This window comes from Leptonychotes weddellii, chromosome 10 (genome assembly GCF_054177405.1).
Source record: "Leptonychotes weddellii isolate Sample4059 chromosome 10, ASM5417740v2, whole genome shotgun sequence".
Classification (NCBI taxonomy): Eukaryota; Metazoa; Chordata; class Mammalia; order Carnivora; family Phocidae; genus Leptonychotes; species Leptonychotes weddellii.
In genome coordinates, this window is record NC_138378.1 from 34,932,229 (window position 1) to 34,949,944 (window position 17,716).

The following is a 17,716-nucleotide window of genomic DNA, read 5'->3' on the forward strand; positions in this document are numbered from 1 at the left end:
GTAAAAATTATAACCATTTAGTTTGGGATACATGCAGATGTATTTTATAATTAATTTAGTGCCCCTTAAGGTAGATATTTGTATTTTGTTATTTTATTGAAAGGATATACATTTGGATTTCATAGCAGGCCTAGGGAAATAATAAACTTTTACCCTGTCAGTGCTGTCTCTATATGCTGATATAAAACCCATTTCTGATTTGTCCCAGGTAAAATAATTAAAATGCATGTATTAGAACATACGTAAAATTTTCTGTGCTCATGAAAGATGTACTAACTGGAAAAGAGTCAATATAATCTCTTGGCTTTTGGATTTTTATAAACACACAGGTTTATAGGGATTTTATGGAACTATCCAGCCCTTTCCCTGACTTCTGCCAGCAAAAGTCAAACTTCCTTCACAAAATGTTCCCAATATTTAATGTTAATCACACTAGTCTTTGCTAAGTTAGCTAGAAAACAGTATTCTTCATAACAGGAAGTCAAAAGAGAAGGTACTGGGAAACATATGAAGATGGCAAATGAATAATGAATGAGGTTTCATGCGCAGCTGGAGATATTTGTTAGTAGACCAGTAGAAGCAGAACTATATGGCAAACCTCTGGAAACACATGGCAAACTTTTCTTGACCATAATAGTAGTAACTTCTGTTTAGTTGAACATTGTTCAGTGTCTATGCATATCATCCCCTTTCATCCTTACCACAACCCTGTGAGGTGGGCTGAACTAATCGCTCCCATTTTATAGATAAGGAAACTAAGCTAAGAAGAGAAAGTGGTTTATTTTTAAGTACATACCTAGTAAGTGATAGATCTGAGATTCCAAATACTCTAATGCCAACTCACACTACCAAAAAAGCTATTTTAAAAAATATTAGTTTGTCAAAGACCACCCTAGAAAGTATCAGTCAGGACAATGGCAGCAGTGTAAAAAAGACAGATCACAGCACCACTTCTGAAGTTTTCCATCTTTGGCTTGAATAAGCAAAATTAAGAGTATTCTAAAAGACTGCTAGGAAATTAGTTTGTGCATGAAACACTGAACTCTTTAAAGTAAAATGATACACAAGCTCAAGATATTGCTATTTTTTTTTATTTGTAGCCAACATTTATTTTTATGCCTAGAAAAATACATGGGGGTGCTTAGGAATAATGTGCGGGGCAATTTGCTACTTTAGTGATAGTAACATAATCCCGAAAAAGCAAGCACGATTATTTTGTACTTTTTTCTTGTTTTATTCAGCAATAAGACCATAATTTTTCATATTTAAGGAAGTATGAAAAATTTGTCGAGTTTTAAAAGCTGAATACATGTAGCGTTGGATCAAGGCACATACAAGACTGGCCAAAGGGCGTACAATGCACTTTGGTTTTTTGTTGGAAAAAAAAAAATCATGGCAACAGAAAAACGATGTGGTTTTTAAACAAGTAATAGCTCACAATTCAGTAGGAAGCTAGAAAGAAATGTTACATTACAAGTTCATTATGTAATATGTGGAAAACTGTGACAGTAATGGGCAGTATTCTTGATCATTGTGAAAGTAAATTGAACTTTTATGTACAGTGTTAAAACATTTCACGTAAACCAGATCTAAATTTGATTTCTAGTATTTATTTTTCTTTTAAATTCTTCCTTATTTAAAGTACTACTTTCTCTGCATTGTTGAGGGGAATTGCTTATGGTTACATTACCTTTTTAAATACGTATGTGTTTCTTTTTTGACATCATTTATGATAAAAAACATTATAAACATTAACAATTATGTCTTTAGAATTCACTTTTCAAAAATCAGGATGGTATAGGCAAAACCAAAATGCAATTCTGGTGTCTGTGTTCATTATACTGTGGAGTCTAAGTTTTCATGTTTTCCTAAGTACAAATTTCCCCCCTAACTTAGAAGCGTGCTCACATTATTGATTTTGTGAAGTCCTTTATTCTCAAAGCTTTGTTAACAGTGGTTTTAACAACAGACTTCACACTCCTTTATGCCAGCTAATGTATTCAGTTCAGAAGATAATGCTTACTTTCTTAAGGATATCTAATTTGCTCAGAGTAAAAATGGAGATATGCAGCAAGTTTGATATTGCCCATTACTTCACATATTTTAATTTATTGAATACCACTGGGATAATACAAATTGAATAATTGGAACATTATTTCATAACTATTTTTTGAACTTTAATTTTTCTCATTCAGCCAGTTTTTTTTTTTTTTACATTTTATTAATACCAAAGTGAAAAATGGCCTGTGCTTATACTACAAGGATCTCATGTGAACTCAGTCCTGATTGTTCAACACAGCAAGGAAATTCACTTTCACAGTCAACAAGTCATCTTACTCAGTAGAACACAAAGTAAATGGTTTATAACTTCAATATTTGCAAGGAAAATACAGTACAAATTACTAAAAAATACTAAAATATAGAATTGTGTTCAGGCATCTCCACTACATCAATCGCAGCAGTAACCTGAAATTTGAAACTTTTAATAAAAAGTTCTTAAATATAAATTATATGGCAAATGTACAGTACATTGCTTTTTTCAGTCTTTTGTTTCCAGTGTTTTGCAGTAGAACAGGGTTCCTACCATCACCTCCCTTAGGTTTAAAAAAACCAAAACACAGTCTGCTACAAGGCCTCCAGCATCATGAGTGTGAGTGATCTGAGTCTGGAATACCACTGTCTCTGTAGCTTCGGTTACTACTGCTTTCACTGTGATTGTTTTTGTACAGATTCATTCCATTAGGAGGAAATATGGTGTGTATTACAAATTCCTCCTTTGAGATTGGTTCACTGCTTATTGGTAACATCTGAAAAGAAGTCTCCCTGATTTCCAGGATGGAGTTGTCCTTCTTAGTGCCAGCTTCCGCGTAGTCATCCTTTCTTCTCCTCCCTTTGCTGTACGCACAGTTCCTTGAGAAGAGTGATCCGTTTCTATGAACATACCAGCACACTAAAGCAAGAAGGGCGATGGTCACCAGGGCCACAGCCCCACCAATGATGGCAGCCAATGGTAAATTGGGGTTTTTGTAAGGTTCTTTCTCTTGCTCTCGATTAAGGGTGGTTGTAGGGTTGTACATTCGAAGGGGTGCAGTTTCAGTCTCAATACAAACACGGGTGTCGTCAAATAGGTAGAGGTTACTGGTTTCCATGGGAACCATGCAGACTCGATAGGGCGAATCAGGCTCCAGGGCTGTGACTAAGTATTCATTGCGTTCGCCTGTTACGATAGTTTCTGTTATAGATCCAGATGCTGGGCTATGGCCCAGTTTGAGCCAGCTGAGTCTTAAAGCAGTCATAGGTAGGACAAGTTTCCAAGAGATATGAATTGTGTCAGAGGTGACGGATTTCACAGTAATTATAATTGTTTTTCTTGTTGGGCTCCCTGTGGTGCGCTGATCTTTAGTGAGCCTGGGGTTCTTAATGTCTGGTTGTTTGGTCACTGGAGCTGGCCACTGTCCTTGAGCAGGATATACCGTGTTGGGTGTTGCAGGGGTTATCTGAATGGTGCTTACAACTGCACTGTCCTTACAATCAAACAGTTCTGCATTAAGGTCCTTAATAGCCATCCCCCGAACTTTTTCTGGGGCTTGGCACATAAGCCCACGCACATTGACCTTCATAGGTAGTGATTGCAACCAGTCACGTACCCATTTCATCTTGCACCCACAATACCAGGGATTGTTGCGAAGAATCAGTTGGGTTATATTGTCTAAATCATCAAAGATACCCTGAGGTAAATTACTTAGGTTGTTATTGGACATATCAAGTCGATACAGCTGCCTTAGATAAGAAAAAGCATTTGGGGGCACCCGGTTGATGTAGTTATCTTGAAGATAAAGCTTCCTCAGGTTTGTGCCTGGAAGGTTTACTGGTGCAGCAGTCAGGGAATTCCGTACCAGGGACAGTTCTGTTAAGTTGACTAGGTTGAAGAAAACTTTATCACCTAAACCATGGTTGTTCAACAGGTTTCCATCCAAAACCAGGCGTTTGAGGCTAGTGAGACCTTGAAGAGATGGTGATGAAATAGTGGATATGCGATTATCATCCAAGCGTAGTTCTTCTATAGTCCTGGGCAAACCCCAGGGGATTGTGCTAAGGTGATTACGGGACAGGAAAAGCAGTCGGAGATAGTTGCTGTCTCGGAATGCCCCCTCTTCAATGCTAACAGCAGACACCGAGTTATCATCTAAATGTAATTCTTCCAGATAGGGAATTTTGGAAAGTGAATCATAAGTGATAGTCCTTATGTTATTTTCTTGCAGATGTAACTCTTTTACATACTTTGGTAGGTTGGTAGGAAATTCATCTAAACTGTTGCGATATAGATATATTCTTTCTACTTTTAGCAAGTTTTTCAAATCTGAAGGAATTCCAGCATTATTTATTTGGTTGTTCTGAAGGTAGAGAGTTGTAGCATCCTCTGGTATTCCTGTCGGAATGGATGTCAGAAAGCGATCATTACAGTAAATGAAACCTGCATCACAGCGGCACACGGATGGGCAGGACTTAGCCATAACTGATAGAGGTGCCACCTGAAGGAACAGCCCAATTTTAGTCCCGATGAGGAAGATGCTCCAGGCTGGGCTGATCATGGTCAGCAGTGTTGAGGTCTTTGTACACGGTAGCGTCAGAGCCCTAAAATGCAGTGAGTGAAAAGAAAGGTAGAAAACAATTAGGTGAGAATACTTGAAATAGTATTCAAAATAGATGTGGAAACTAAAATGTGTATAATCACTTTTAATGTATTAATTTTTTTTTTTTACATGTGTAGGGTTTATTGCTAGCTAACAATGAACATGATCATATAATCTCTTTACCTTAAATGCTTGTAGTATTAAATTAAGGAGTATCATATCCCAAATCCATTTGATTTTGAAATGTTAAATATAATAAAAGTTTTATTGAGCATTTTTGTAATACTTGATATCAATTCTATAGCCAGTCACTGACCAAGCTAATCAATTTTCTAATTTTTTCTTAATATTCATAATGAATTGACACATAGTAATATGATTTGTTGTATTTAAAGATAATGTTACTTTTTTTAAATTAAAATCTATTGTCTGTTTCTTAGGTAGGCTGTACAGGTGTAGAAATGTGTAGTAAAAGAAAATCTATCTTCTTAGTATTCAGGAATAGTAAGTTAAATACCTCTTAAGATCCTGAATCCTAGTAAAGCCATTCATTTGTTTTCATTATTGATGTTAGTATTTTTCTTTGATTATTAATATTAAATATCATTACATAGGTATTTCTAACAAGGAAATCAGAAGGAATCTTTTTCATCTAATTTTAAGGAAGTAAAGAACACATAGTTAATACATCCAGCTAACCTAAGTGGAAAATTCCATTTCATATTAAACTATTCCTTTCTTTTGTTCCCACTTTTTTTTATATGTTTCATACTATATGACTTAATGGCTTTATGCAGACTTTTCATTATGTTCTATCTTATAATATGTTTCACAATGCATTTATCTTTCTTCAGGTTCTAATCTAGAATATGGTTCAACTTTCCCCATGGCTGGAAAGTGATAGATTTTTACTGATCTATTGTGTAATATGATCTCTTCTGCACTTTTACGTATTAATTAGCCTTTGTAATTTCAGGCATGAAAATAACACACTTTAATATTTTTCCTACCTTATTGAATGATGTGAATAAATTTTGCGTGAGTGAAAATCCAATGCGCATATATTATTTTCCTGGTGAGGGGCTGGGACTTATAAACTCTTGTTCAGTCCTTGGAAATGTTCTTCACTGTTTATTCAAGTAATCCTATGCCGCACACACCTCCAGATCAGGCTCGCTGTTGTCAATGAACATTCCAGCTGCAGTTCAGCATGGTGGGCAAGCTCATTAAAGTAGGGACCAGAAACAATTCAGCTTCCTGTTACTATGTAGAACACATGGCTTCCTATGCACTTTTTTTTTTTTTCTGATAGAGTTTCTGTGTGAAGGTTCCTTTTGTGTAGCTTAATTCCCTTAGTAGAAATTGCTCTCTTTGAAATTCTTATTGGCTCTTCTGTGCAATGTGGTCAGAGATAGTAACTTCAGATCCTCATGAAGAAAGCCATTCATGATGCTAAGGCCTGTATAGTAATAGGTTTTTCAGTCAGTTACCCCCCACCTTTATTCCTATCCAGGATTATCCAAGTATAAACTTTGTACAGTAGCTATATCCTGAGGTATGATTACCTGCTGTGAAATAGCTTTTTCCAGCTTTTGCTTCTTGCTGTTTTCTCAGAATATCTGGTGCAGTCACGTTATAGAAGAATAGGTATTCTTTTTTAAGAGGTAAAACTTAATTCAAATATTCTTCGTAGGAAAAAAAAAAGGAAGCATACTAGATTTCCTTTACATTTCTCTTCCTCAAAATATACTGGGTCTGAGCATCTCCTGTGAAAGCAAAGGGTTTTAATGAACTATTAATAATGAACTTTAACATGATAGAGAGATTTCTTAGAAATTTAACTTCAGTTTTTCTTTAAGCAACATATCTTTCATCATAATAGTTGGTGAAAAGGGGTAAGATGACCTCTTTGTTACCTCCCAATTTTACTATATAAATAAAGTAGGAGCTAAAGCTGAGATTGTCACCAAACAGATAATTTCTACTGTTACCTGACTGTTAATGTCACTTTAAATTAAACACAGAAGCAGAGCTTCATTCAAGAACCAGTAAGTAAGTGCCTTCCATGGCTTTTGAATTCAGGTCAGGCCAATCTTTAAAAGTTCACTTTTAAATCTTAGATATAAAATTATAAAATGTTTGAAAAGAAGAAAACAAGTATATGCCAAAGAGGTGAGTAAATATGCAACAAGGATTTTTGACAGAAATGCCATGGTAACTTTTAAGAGATTTCTGACATGGTTTTACAAAGTCATACAGTCTACAATGTAAAGACTTGAAAAGAGTTTGCTTTGGAATTCTTTCTTTTGATTTGCTCAATGCCCTGTTTAAATCTTCCTGTAGGCCTTGATTTTCCCAATTGTAGAATGTGAACGTCATCACCTTCCTCCTTAGAAGTATTTCTGAGGACTAGTTGATGATCTTGAAACTCTAGTTACTCAGGTGTTCTTGGCCAAAAGGTAGCATAGATGTTCAAGTAATTATTAATTTTTCAGGAGAATACAATTTTAATTTTCTTTTGGCAAACTGAACTTGAAAAATCTGTGTTTGAAATAGAAAGGACACTATGTCAATCTATCTCCTTACAATGACCATTTGGAAAGCATATCAAAACCTGACAAGGCATTTCTCTCTAGGTTCAAACATGAACACACCAATTTCCAGTAAGTATATTTTTCATTTCTGAAAGAAGACTTACGGCTTCACCAAATAAAACCCAAAGTACCCCAGTGATTTTAATGATGACTGTTTTGCCCATTATCTAATATGCATAAAGATTTTTTGAGGGTAGAGGTGGGGAAGTGGGTAGCATCAGTATCTGTTATGTAGGGTTACCCACTCAGGGGCTTTCTGTACATGTAGGGAGCATTAAGGGTATCACGGAAATATTTGACCCTGAAATTAAGGACTACAGTAGAAGCTATTTACTTCTCCCCCTGTAATTACCTAGCCTCCAACAAGGATAGCATCTGTTCCAGAATTCAAATACTACTGAAGTGAATGTTAAATAAGGCCAAAATTTGTGTTTCTGGTTCTATTTGAAAATTCAGTGTCTTTTAGTTTGCCACCAAATACCAACACTATCATAGAATGCATTAACAAAAGGAAACTTAAAAAAAAATTACAGATCCATTTAATTTATTATTTAAACAACTTGAAACAAAAATAGCAGTTAGCAGATGGATAAAGTAGTCTCTAGTGGATATTGCAAAGTGCCCACAGAGGAAAGTTTAAATGATTTATTGTTTCAAGTGAGGTTTTACTGTGATGCATTTAGGGCTTTGCTCATTATTGTTGAATTTCAATAGTGTATTTTCTTGAAAACTGTTGCTTTCGTGGAATGTGAAAATGAAAAACCAAGCTGTTGAAATTATAATGACAGAGTTATTTTAAAAAGTATCTGCTGTAAATATTTTCTAAGCTTGAAAATTATTCAACATTTAAAATAATGTGGTTAATTTAAGCTGAGGAAACAATTACTTTTGTTAAACTGCATTAGAAACTAATTAAAAGCTGTGATAAAAATTACTGGTGAGAACCTGCTTAAAATGTTACCAATAGTCAGGCATTTGTCATACTCCAAAGCACACTTTAAACTTAAGGAGATGAATCTGATGAATGAGGATTTAAAAACTGTTCACTCTTCCCCAAGTCAGGTCAGCCTAGAGTATGTCCAAGATGATGATCATAATAACTAGTGATAGAGCATGTATCTGAACTATAAATATTTTATGAAATAAAGCTCTAAGAATATGTATTGATTTTTAAGTTTTTAACCCAGAGAGAGAGAGAGAGAGAAAAAAAAACCTAAATTGGTATTTATTTTTCTTGTTTTATATCTGTAAAACTGCCTCTTTTGCTCTGTTTGATATGCAAACTCACATTGCCATTAATACAATAGTGGTAATAATGTGGGATTAACAGAAAGCCTTAAATCTCATTAAATTCTTGGAAAGTGTCATTCTCTTTTCCCCAAATTACATTAAAACAAAAGGCAAAAGTATCAAGCAGATTTCTTTGGAGAGGATACTCTTTGAGAAATGAAGATTCCCTCACTACTCCCTTTATTTAAGCTCAAAACAGTTGATGTTTTTGTTTTATATCTTATGTTTTGTATCTTTTCCTTCCCTTTTATATTTGAAACTATAGTGCTAGACAGTTTTGTTTTGCATATTAAAGGGTATAATAATCTATCTAACATACGTGATCCTGCCCCTCATTCTTACACTTCCCCTTTTCTGAGCTGGCTCTACATACTCATGCGCACAGAGACTTGCTAGTTGATTGTGAATGATAAAAAGAAAAATGAGTCCTATTGGTATGGACACTGTGGCCAGGTTTCCATAACATGGACGTCAGAAGCCTTTATGTCTGCATAGGCTTGAAAAGAGGCCATTACTTCTGAGCGAAAAAGAATCGATCTTTTAGAAAAATATTATTAATAGGGTAACTTGGGGAAAAACATAAATGGACCCTGGTTACTTAAAGAAATGTTTTAAAATTATTTTTTGATGGAATCATTACTCAGTAGATAGCATTTAAAACTATGGCAAAAGGAACAACATAATCACCTCACTGATAAATCACATTTTTAATAGGGATCTTTCTCGTCAGTTTCTTTTTAGAAACAAAAATTGTGGAGTTAAAAAAATATGCATTTATAATGTAATCATCAAGTCTGTGAAAAGCCTCCAATTTAGTTCTATGATACACCTAAGAAAGTATTAAATAGATAAGGATGCTATCATTTTGAGATATCTTAAGAAGTTTTATCGAATTGAAAACTGGCATTTACAGACAATCAAAGATTTGAGGCAATCTACATGTTTATATGATTTCTGTTATTACAATATTTTAGAGGTAGGGGTGTTTGAAATGAGAAGGTATTCTCATGTTTTCATCACTTAGATTAAGATTATATGTTGATAATATGCACTGACTTCCTAAATCCTTTATTTGCTGCCTTTGATTTAAATTGATTTTGATTTGAAATCATTGCTTATTTAAAAAAGAAACCTTAAATCGAGTACAGAGTTTTGAGATTTTCGTAAAGAGTCTTATTAATGATTTGCTTCACATAATGATATCTTAATGATGGGACCTTTTTAAAAATATTAAATCTAAAAGTAGAACTTTTAATCCAAGTTAATTGCATTATTATTTTGAATAAAACCCTGAGATTGAAGAAAACACATGCTTAATCAGATTTATCCAAGTCTGTGAATATTTCTAGTTAAATTGGGATTTATATAATCACAATCTACAGTTTTAGAAGGTAATTTATTTATGAAGGCTTAAATTGTTGCTAGAAAGCACAAGAAAATGGTCAACCTGTGAATGCTAAGTCTTTTAATGACAAATGATATTTAAAATAAGTTACATATATGGTTAAACTGAAAAACTGAAGTACATCAGGTTAGTTGATAGTGACAGCAAAATGCTTTCTAAGCAGCCTGTCTGGTAGTTAAATTTTCCACGATCATCAGATTTCAGGAAAGTTCCAATTCTTTTGTTTAATGCCAGGGAAGCAGAAGGACCTCTAACTCCCCTCTTGAGAGTCATGAAGTCTGAAGCATTTGCTGAGCAGCAGAGAAGCAAGTGTGCCTTTTCATACTTGGTTTTATCCCGACTATTTTCTAGCCTGAAGAAGGTTGTGTTTTATTTATGCAAAATAGGGGATAAAAGTTCCAAAGCAAGGGATTTTTACTTTCCTCTTTTATGTTACTGGTTCTTTTCTCCCAATAGGTTTATGATAAATGAATCCAATTCCGCTTCATTTATACTGGCTTTTAAAGTTAAATGGAGCTTCCTTAAAACAAAAAGGCAAACTAGGATGTTATCTTTCATCGTCGTGAATGCTTCTTCCTTTTGTGGTATGTAAAGCCAGACTAAATGAATTAGAGAACCAAGACTTGTATGAATGAATGAGACATTAGTTGAGAGGGTGGTAAAGGTGAGCAGTAGAGGGCTTGGAGCAGGGAACAAGCTTTAAGTTTGCGTTGACCTTTGAGCAACTGCAGTTAAAACTATATTTTTTAAAACCACCGACATTTTCCCATTGCAAACTTTAAAGTTCCTTTTTTGGTGTTGTGAGTACAGTTTGGTTGACGTGCTTTAAATTTCTAATATTCAAGTTTCCATACATGAATACAACAATTATTTGGGTCTACTGTGTGCCAAGCACTGTGCTGGTTGGTGAGAACATCCCAAATCATAAAACACTTTGTTTTTTCATTTCAGAGTAGGGTATTATTATGTAAAGCAAATGAAGAGGAAGAAAATCAACAACACATAAACTGATCAATCCGCAGTCCAGTGGCACATTTTAAAAATGGTGTTTAACCAAATGTGGTCTGTGGGTTTTCTTTTCAAAGTTGCCACGGTTACTTGTGCACAGGAAAAGTGAAAGAATAAAGAACAAAAGCTGTCATTGTCTCAAGTGAGAGCAATTTCTCTCTCCTCTCATTTAAGGAGACTAATACCTGGAGAGAGCTTTTTATACATTCCTGACACTTAATTTTGGGTCTAGGAAAAAGATAATGCATATGCAAAACAAATGAACTTTAGCTGCTGCTGAAATCGTATTTCATTCCTTTGTGACTTAAAATCTGTTTTCTCTGCAGTTCTTGTCAGTAGTCACGACAAAATCCTAAAACCTGCTTTTCTATGCAACAGAAACATGGCTTTCAAAACTCTTTTTTAGTGTGATGTTTTACCAAATTTAGTGATGTTGATTTGCAGTCTGAAACTGAAAAATGCTTTCTGAAATGTATATTCCTATTTTGGCTCTTAAAAGGAAAAAGGCTTTTTTCAGAAGACATTTACAAACCATCTCCTTGGAAATTGGTTTGTTGACTTATGATAAGTTTTGAAATGGTGGAATGTTAGAAGAAGTCGAGAAACAGCCCTTTTTATGCTCTGAAGAGAAAAATGTAGTTTTGAGAATTAATATTGCTGAAAGATTTACTGTAGAGTTTTTGCCCACTGGGGGGTGGTACACTCTACCAGAACACTGCTTTCAGAAGCCGCAAGTCAGATGTTGGCTGCTGCCGGCCAGTTTTTCTCTGGTTTAATTACAACAAAGCCTCCCGTAGAGAAGAACAGTGAAGGCCTCTAGGGCAAAAGGTGGGGGGTGGGAGCGAAAGGGGAATGAAGGGAAAAGGAGGGAAGAAATTACAGCCTTTGAAAAATTACTGAATCTTATTTCCCTCATTGAGTTCATTTATGGTGGTCTTCATTGGACTTTCAACAATTATTTATGATGTTAAGTAAACTGAACAAAAATATTTAAGGAGGTTTAACTCAGAATTTTTAAGTTAACTCTGAATCTTGCCATTAATCACATTCTTTGTTATCAGCCCACCCACCTTAATAAAGGGGAGAAAAGTTAAGATACACTGAAATTTTTCTTTAAATGACGAGATTTAATTTAGTGTTGGTATAACATTGGCATATCAAAAATAAAAAGCAGAAAGAAGAAACATTCATATAATAATAACATAAGGCAAGTTCTCTGCTACTGATTTTTGTAGGGTTTAAAATTGTTCAAAATAATCCAGAAAGAGCAGGAAGCCTTCGGGTGTGTGGCCAAGAAAAGCACAGACAAATCTCTCCGCAGTGCACTTGCATGTTTAAAGCTGATAATTGTATTTTTCATCTGGAGACACTGAGTGTTCATTAGGGTCTGGTGTCCCTAGGCAGGAGATGCTGAACATAATTGGAGTTTCTATTTGATTGGGCAATATAGTCTAGAGAAGAAACTGGGGTAAAGATAATTAATAGCTTGCTAACAAAGTCTGACAGCCACAAGATTTCAACCAAATTTATTTCACACTGCTTTGTTTAGCTCTGAAAAAGTTTTGATAGAATTGGAGGCACTTTAATTAACAATTGAAAGCAAAAGAAACATACCTTCTATTTTGCTGCCACATTCAGTAATGACAAATTTTCTTACTGTTTTTCTTCTTTTTTGTAAAAACTTTATTTGCTGCCCAATTATGTATTTCATAAATGTTAATGTTTAGGAAGTGTTTAGTTGGGCATTTTGAACCTAATCATCATTGATTTAAAAGGGGGGGCAGAGAAATGAAAAGCCCAATTAATAGCTGATGGTTAGTATTGTACAAGAACAATATTAATGAATTCATTATGTTTATTCATTCTATAATATTTTTGCTGATTCCTGGATTTGATGTGTTTTGGCAGTGCTCTATTAAAAAAATTGGATATGACTTTCCTACTTAAATACATACAGTCATGTTTTTGTAACTCTTTTTTATTTCAGGCTAATAAACATGTGTTCGTGTAACCAGGTGTGTATATGTTATGTACACACACATATTTGCAAACTAAGTAGCATATCTGTGATTTAATCTTCTTAGAGATTGAAACCTGGTATATTGTTATTAATATTGGTAGTAATGGTAATATTATTTTGTGGTACTTTTCAAAGATAGATTCTTTACTCATTTCAAAAGAGATGAGTATCAATCATCTGTCACTTTGGGGCAGGCATAAATGGTTCTATCTCAAAAGAGACAAATTCATTCTTTATGTTTTATGCTAGTCAGGATATTCATATGCAGCTCGGGATAAATGAAAGGCATTGCTACAGCTGATGCACTTTTTTAGTGGCTTTATTCACGTTGTTTGCTGCTAATAAAATAACATATATGTGCATTTTAGAGCAGATAGATTTAAGAAAATTTAAAATAGCTATTTGTTAAAGGCATTCAAGAATTTGGTTCTATAAGTAGCAAATATCAAGGCTTTTTTTCCTTTTTAATTTTGATAGATAGATAGGCAAATATCTGCCCCCAGATGTTGAAAAATATAGGCCTGTTGCACTTTTTACCTCTATGCAACCATTTTGTTTCAGACCAAATTCACTGAAGAAAAAAACATTTTTTTTTTTTTTTGAGAAGATACATTTAACTACTTTTTGGAAGCTCTTCTGTACAAAATCATTTCTTTCAATATAAAATTTTCTTATTGTAAGTTGCAAGTGAATGGATACTCTGCACATCCCACTTGATGAGGGCTCTACTCATTTTTTTTTTTCCCATGCCACCCCGAGCTCACTGCATACATCAGGCATAGCTTCCACACTGAGCTTTGTTAGTTTTTCCGAGTAGGCTTTGCCACTTACTATGCTAGTCACATACTACATTTGCCCAAGCAGTGGATTTTGGCGTTCTCCTGGAGGGGGTGGGGGTATGGTTAGGAAGAAGTCTCCCCCTCCTCTGAGTTGAATTCACTAGTTGAGATTTGCAAGCCTGAAATGCTTGAGGCAGCTCTGGCAGGATAGCAGTGCAAGCTTTAAAATCTAGGTGTAGCTGTTAATCCTTATGGAGGCACAGAAGTCTCCAGGAGTAGCTCGGCTAGCTGTGAGCAAGATGTATGCTTTTCATGTACTGCGTACTCACGGGCTGAGGGATTATTGATTTTCTTTCACAGTTGTAAAAACAGCAATTGGTGATCATACCACACATACAGTACACACCAAGTTAGCAAGACCTTTCGCTTTCCTCTCTGTGAAAAAATCTGCCTTGTATTCTTCAGTATTTAACATTTAACTTTGCAACTTAAGGTTTTCCATAAGGCTCTTTTCAACTTGCAAATATACGAGGCAGAAAATAGCCATTAATTATTACTTTTTAATGAAAGAAGGTTTTAAGAAACTTCTTGCATGTGGCTATATCATCAAAATTTTCCTCGCTGGCTCGCACACACATATACTGTTCTTACTGGTGACAGAACAAGCGTTCATATTTGGATGCCTCTTAGTACCAAGTCATTTCTGTCTACAGAGTAAAACCAAGCAAACTTTCTGGGACAATCTTAAGGAAAAACATGGGAAACACTTACCAGGAAGACGAGAAAAAGCAATCCCATATATACTGCTGCTATAGCTGTAATTCCACTGACTGCGAATTGGAGTAATAACCCTCCCCCTCTCCCAAGCTCCGCGTCCAGTCCACACAAAGCCAACAGCAGCTGCAGTTAGAGCTTGTCCTGCTTCAGATCACTCCTACACTGAGGAGTGAGTGAGGGAGAGCATTCCAGTTTACTGCACACAGCCCACCTCCAAGTCTGAAGTTAAAGCTTCACCTCGCAGTGGTTGAAGAAGGGGGTGATGTCATAGATGGGCAGGACTTAGCCGAGCTCTTGTTCAGTGAGGTAACTGGATGATCAGACAGATGAGCTTTGCAAACGCTAGAGGGAGTGAGAGAAGCCAAAATGAGGCGCTCACCCTGCCAAAGCTGGGATGCCATTTGGTTTGTAGGCAGCCTTTTGGAATTTCAACATTTTATAAAGTTTAATACAACAAGGTAGTGGTAGCAAGCTTATAAAAAAAAAAGAGCATGTTAGAAGGATATTTATAAGAGTACAGTAGAAAAACACAGGTTCTTTTTATTTTTAAGCTATATGTATTAAAAAGAAGTTAACCAAAAATCCTATTATTTTCATTATTGACTAGTTCCAATAGCATTGTAATTTTGAAGGCTAGTAACTCCAATTGTGAGTAATTATTCGACAAATGAGTGGAAGGCAGGTTCACATAAAACTGAGGTATTTAAGGGAAGGGGAACGAGAATGACAAAAGGTAAAGATCCTTGAAGTAACCAGTTCTTTTTCCTAGAGGTAATGAGTAACTTATTCTATGTATGTTTCAGGAAATGAAAGTATTTTTCACAGACTTCCACTATTTGTCCATCTCTTTTGAACTTGGTAGATATTAAATGTTCTCCTATTTAGGGAGCCCTCCCTAAATATGAAAAGTTGTAGAAAAATTAAATAGATTCTTTTCCTTTCTGGTATATTTTTGCTGCTCTAAATATGGATTAAGATATAAACATCTTAAGGAAAAACCTTTCGTGGGTGGTTTTGCTTTTATTAAAATAATTTTATTTTAATTTTGGTACATGAATAAACACTGGGTAATTGTATGACAGACATAAATGTCTGTATCTAATTAGCAGAATGGTAGACTTTAATATTCAATTATGATTTTCATAAACTGGTTTCTGCTATTTGGTCAATAATTGCTTTGGGCCCATAGTTTTCCAGTAAGTTCATTTCACTTTTTAATGTTGCTGGGGAGAATTTTGTTTTTATATTTACCTGGAGAGCAATTTCCTTAAACTAATACTATTTGTTTTAGTTTTAGAAGTTCACAACATTGTCCTTTGGCTTTTAAAAAAGTTTCTGTGAATGTGTGTTTCTGAAGGAGGCCAGCTAATTGTCTTTCCCAGGAGTATTTGATTATGGTCTCTTCATTAGCTTCATTTAGTTTATCTATTTATGTGCTTCTTTGATAGCAGTTTGACCTTCTGAGGTCCCCTGCAAGAATGGATGATATCAAAGTAGAAGGTGAACCCTTGATAAGAGGTATATTGACCCCTATTGTTCTGTGATTGCACTTTTGCTGGCCACTGAGGGCAGACCCATTAAATCCAGGAATTTTAGAATTCTAATATCTGTTGAAAAGCCAATTTCTTAAAAATGTTAGATAGCACAACTTAGACTGAGGTTCAGCTGCTGACTTTTTGGAGGAAAGGGAGGTGGGAATAATATCATCTCTCACTAAAGGGTGAATTTTTTTTCTGTTACTTCAAAACAAATACATGAATTAAATTATTTTATGAAATAATTCTTTCTAGAGGCTATTTTCAGATGGGGGTTGGTTATATTTAAAAAAGGACTTTTTGCTTGGCCAAATTACTGTGGGCTTATATCCATATTTAATCAGTGTGTCTCCATTCAGGCTGACCTTAAACTGAAAAGAAAGATGAATGGACAGTTTTTGGTTAAAGGTAGCTAAAAGATGGTATACTAGCCTGGGAGTTAGGAGTTCTGAGGTTTCCGTTCCTTAGGCTGCCATTTGTTTTATGACTTCATCTTATGTGTTCTGGCCTTTGGTTTCATCACATGGCAAATAAAGGGAGCAGGAATTTATTGAATGCCAATTATGTACTGTTCCTTTTTTTTTTTTTTTAAGCTGTAGATTAAAATGTAGAAGGAGGCAAGAGGTTGTGAAAAATATCATCTGTCCTGGAGGCACTGACTTGGAAGGCAAACTCTTAAGATAGTCTCCATCATCCTATTCTGTCCAAAAATATATACTCTTTTGCTACTTCCATGTGTTTTTTGTTTGTTTTTTGTTTTTTAATTTCCTGCTTTTATCAGCTGCCTAAAATTCTGCCAGTTGGAGGTGAACTTAAAGTAATATGTACCGCCTCTAGAAAGATTAAGAGTTACTACAGACTGCTTTCCTTCTTTGTTACCTAAAGGAGATTAGCTGTAATAAAGGGATGACTGTCCTGGTTGGAGGGGAAGGAAGACAGGCAATTTTAAGCCTGATGCCCTTTAGGCTGTGATAGGAAAGGAGGGGCTGATTCTTGCTGCAGAGAGGACTCAGAGAGGACGAACCAGTGCAGTCTAATGTTGAAGGGCCACACCAGGGTTCCATCTTGGCTTTGCCACATGACTGTAGAAGACAAATCATTAAATCTTCCTGAGTTTATTAGCTCAGTGTCTGACTCATAGTAAGAACTCAGTGAATGGTAGCTGATATTATTAAGATGAGGGCATCTGAGCACCTGGAAAAAAAAGGAACATCAAGAAATAGAAGAAGAGTGCGCAAAGGGAGGTGGGCAGATAGGAGACAGCCAATGACCACTTTTTCACGCTTGTCTAAATTTCCCTTTGGAGTGGTTCTGTAGCCAGGACATGGGGAAGGAGGTGGGCAAGTAGGAGATTTTCTTGTTGATTTTTTTTTTTTCTGTTGTCCTGTTTTTCATAGCCTCATGGTTCCCAGGATTTAGAATTTAGTTGAGTTCTAGTAGATGTTTTAGGTTGAAAAGGTGTTTGTTGTTTTGTGTTTCCTTCTGTTTTGTGGGCAAATCTGTGAATCTAACGCTGTATATGAAAAAATCTCTAAAGATTGTAAACAGCTGAGACATGTATCATATGATCTCATTGATATGAGGAATTCTTAATCGCAGGAAACAAACTGAGTGTTGTTGGAGTGGGGGGTGGGGTGGGAGGGATGGGGTGACTGGGTGATAGACACTGGGGAG

General features: G+C 35.4%; 1 protein-coding gene across 3 annotated transcripts; it reads right to left on the reverse strand.

The window, feature by feature from the left end:
• Positions 1–1,210: 1,210 nt before the first annotated feature.
• FLRT3 (fibronectin leucine rich transmembrane protein 3) lies at positions 1,211–14,740 on the reverse strand. 3 transcript variants are annotated; one of them, XM_006735402.3, is made up of 3 exons: positions 14,502–14,740; positions 6,200–6,400; positions 1,211–4,635 (listed from the first exon to the last, which is right to left on the reverse strand). In XM_006735402.3, the coding sequence occupies exon 3, from the start codon at positions 4,590–4,592 to the stop codon at positions 2,643–2,645; it is 1,950 nt and encodes a 649-aa protein (XP_006735465.1). In that variant the 5' UTR covers positions 4,593–4,635; positions 6,200–6,400; positions 14,502–14,740; the 3' UTR covers positions 1,211–2,642. The 3 variants fall into 3 exon arrangements, with proteins under 3 accessions (XP_006735465.1, XP_030886156.1, XP_081689373.1); XM_031030296.2 differs by having other exon boundaries at positions 5,645–6,400; XM_081833247.1 differs by lacking the exon at positions 6,200–6,400.
• Between the last annotated feature and the right edge of the window lie 2,976 nt (positions 14,741–17,716).